This window comes from Lagopus leucura, unplaced genomic scaffold (genome assembly GCF_019238085.1).
Source record: "Lagopus leucura isolate 7727_CA_CO unplaced genomic scaffold, USGS_WTPT01 Super-Scaffold_100043, whole genome shotgun sequence".
Lineage (NCBI taxonomy): Eukaryota > Metazoa > Chordata > Aves > Galliformes > Phasianidae > Lagopus > Lagopus leucura.
In genome coordinates, this window is record NW_024962290.1 from 3,796,674 (window position 1) to 3,800,014 (window position 3,341).

Genomic DNA, 3,341 nt, shown 5'->3' on the forward strand with positions numbered 1-3,341 from the left:
ACTTAAGCATTCATGTGTGGTTGCATACTGGAATTACTAAGTAGAAGCTTTGGTTTGACTCGCACAGCAAAGCCAGCCTCAGAGATTGAGACACACTGCTCCTTCCCTCACCCTTAACGAAACAATGTGTGGGCACAGCCTGTCATTACCTTGCACCATAAGTCACTTCCTGATAAGAGCTGTGTTTCTAAAGGGCCTCTCTGATGTGGCTTCATCTGTGAGGAAATGATAATGTGGGTAGCTGGGAGTTCAGGTGGTGTTTATCAGAAATCTGCTAGGAAGAGGCAGGGGAAATGTGTTCCTGCCATCAAACACCATAAATAGTAAGCTCAGCTCATTCAAGAGGGGAATCCTTCTCTTTCCTGACATTTTCACCTACCGGTGCCTTTAAAAACCCCGACAGCCTATGAGCACTGGGCAAGGGTCACACAGTTAATGAGAACTGATGGGATGAAAAACGTGTTGGCTCTGTACCTTTCTGAGGGTTGCAGGAGGTGGAAATATCTTCTTCCTCCAGTTCATCTGCTGAACAAATGCTTGCTGTATTCTCCTTGGTGATGTCCTGAGAGTCTGTTGCTCTGGAGCAAGGTGCTCCTGTTCCTGGCTTCCTGTGCAGGGTCCCTTCACCTTTCTGACACGATTCTTTGTGCAACAAAAGTGTAAAGTTCTCAGGAAGGAATTTGATACCAAATGCATCTGTGGGAAGAGAAGGCAGTTCTCACAGTCTGTGGATCAACTACCAGGTTCCCAGCAATGTAAGGCATGTGCAGGGTGAACTGGAAGATAAAGGCACCGAGGACCGCAGTTTATAGCTCATCCTAATTGGCTTTTTAGGGTCAGGGGCTGCCAAATATCACAGCTTTGTGGATAACACATCAAACATTACACAAGGCACCAAGGCTACACTGTTGTCCAGGTCATTGAGACATACGTTCCCTGGAAAGCTCTGACATTCCCAGCAAGCCCTTCCTTTAGAGGGATGAACAGGGAGCTCCAGTGCTGGCCACAGAGAAAACAGGAATGAGAATTACCTGACCTACCTGCTCCTTGTTCCCAACCACTTACTCAATCTGTGTAAGAAGGACACTGCATCCTGGTAGCCATCATGATAAAGCTGTTCACAAACCTGCAGGAGGGAGATGGCAGTCAGGAGAGGTGGGCCAGCCATAGGGGCCTCGTGGCTCTGGGTACCTGAAGAAGCAGCTCACTTTTGCTGAAGGACACTGGAAAAGACACTGCACACGATACAGGTTTTGTTCTGACACATGTAAAACCCAGTCAACTATTTGGAAAACGAAGAAGGGAACTGGGCAATCTCTGGGACAGATGTCAAATTCACCAGCTAAAGCAGACACGGTGATGGTGGTCTGGGACACGAGGTTGGTCTTCCACATGCCGAATTCCCCATCGATATAACGCTAGAAGAGAAAACAAGGAACCCTGAGCCTTCTTCTCACAGTGAGCTGTGTCATATGCATGCATATGGAATTTCCTCCCAGCTCAGTCCCAAATGGGCCTGAAGGGTTGGGGCTGGGGAAATCTTTCAGGCAGCAGCCCTGAGCAGCGCCCCATGCAGTCAAGGTCTACACCCACCAACTCCTCCCTCCCCATTGTGGCTGTGGGGCACCTAGGTTCAGTTCCTCCCTCTGCAGACACTGTGCCACACAGCACAAGCAACCTGGGGTACAAAAACACCTAGTGCCACTGAGATGAGCCCTTACCCTGAGCCACAGTGTGCTCTCCTGACCACAGGAATACTCACCACCCCATGGTACAGAGGAGGGATAAAGCCAAAACACAGAGGGATGAAGCAGCTGCATAACACGGCCTGTGGGAAAGACAGCAAATGACCTGGAGGGCAAAGTTGCAAAAAATCTCTTGCCCTTGTGAGTGCTGACTCATCTGTGGCTGCTGAGGTGGGACCCACAGCTGGAAGGCTCTCACCTGGATGATGTCCTCCTTTGAAGCAAACTCTGAAACTGTCACGCAATTCCAGTCACGCAGGCGGGTGAGGATGATGTGCTGCTTCCCAGATGCCAGCTGGTGGGCATTGGCAGGCAGAAATTTACTTAAGGCTTCCTTTACAACAAGCAGGACTTTCCCCCGAGCTGTAAGGAGCGTGGTGAAAAAGAGTTTCCCAGCACTATGGAGGTACTGCTGCATCTCACCTAAAGGCAAGGCAAAGCAATTATTAGTTATGTACTTTCTTAGCTGCATTTCTGTCTGGTACAGGGACGTTTTAGCAGGTAAAGGCTGGTAAAGAGCCACCATTTTCAGCAGGGCTGAAACTCTCAAGGGCAGATCTAGATTCTCAATGACTGTATTCAGTATTTTATTTCCTACATGCTTTAGGAATCTATAAAAACCCCAAAATGTCTCCTAAGGCAATTCTGTTTCTTACATTAGGTAGAGATACATTAATTTAAATTGATAAGACATGGAGACTTATTCCATAACTACACCTGTACAGTTAATTTATCCACATTTTCCACTCTTAAAGAAGTCAACAAAATAAAATTCAGAGGAATTAACCACTGATTAAGGGCAACAGTTTAAAAAGATCTTTTGCAGCTCTGGCACCCCTAGAAGCTTGATCTTTCCATGCACAGAACACCCTTACCTATATCACACTCACATGCTGCAAATGCAGCCACAATCGATCCTGAAGATATCCCGTAGATCTTGGATGCAGATTTCAGTATCTCAGGTGCCAAGTCCTGCAAAGCCTTTACCACTCCAGCTTCATATACCTGCAGGAAACTGCAGCCTCTGAACATTAAAGAGAAAGGTCGCTCATCTCCCTTTATGTTCATAACTTCTGCTAAAACCAAGAGCTCAAAGCACAAGAAAGGAGCTGCACAGGACAGGTTTGGAGGTCTCTTCTAAAGCAAGGCAACACGTAGCTGTTCCCAATCTGCTCCTGTTTGTAGCCTCTCTCACTGCATTTTATCTCTCTGTTTGACACAGATCTCAAACCCAAATGTCCAATGAAAATAAAGCAATGGCAGGAGCATGTGATGTGTGATCCTTTTAATACCTCAGGCTACTTGTGAAAACAAATGGACTACACTGCAATGCGTTCCTAAGGTGTGCACTTAGCAGCTGGGTGAAAGCCCCAGGCTGTGTGGAGGGCTGCATGTCTCACTGATATTGGGGGAGCAGCCCCTATTACAACAGAGAGAAAAGTTGCTTCCCTGAGCTGATGAACAGCGTGAGCACTACCACAGGGTTCCACTTCTTTCCAGACCATTGGAAGGTAAGAAGCAGCAATTCTCCCTGGTACACCAGTGTCCTGCAAGATGCTGTTTACAACTGGTTTGTCTCATTTGTCAGAGGTTACC

General features: G+C 47.4%; 1 protein-coding gene across 1 annotated transcript; it reads right to left on the reverse strand.

The window, feature by feature from the left end:
* Positions 1-1,065: 1,065 nt before the first annotated feature.
* LOC122186973 (omega-hydroxyceramide transacylase-like) lies at positions 1,066-2,649 on the reverse strand. Its single transcript, XM_042884048.1, has 5 exons — positions 2,621-2,649; positions 1,945-2,168; positions 1,763-1,828; positions 1,192-1,418; positions 1,066-1,126 (listed from the first exon to the last, which is right to left on the reverse strand). The coding sequence occupies exons 2-5, from the start codon at positions 2,161-2,163 to the stop codon at positions 1,066-1,068; spliced, it is 573 nt and encodes a 190-aa protein (XP_042739982.1). The 5' UTR covers positions 2,164-2,168; positions 2,621-2,649.
* Positions 2,650-3,341: the final 692 nt, after the last annotated feature.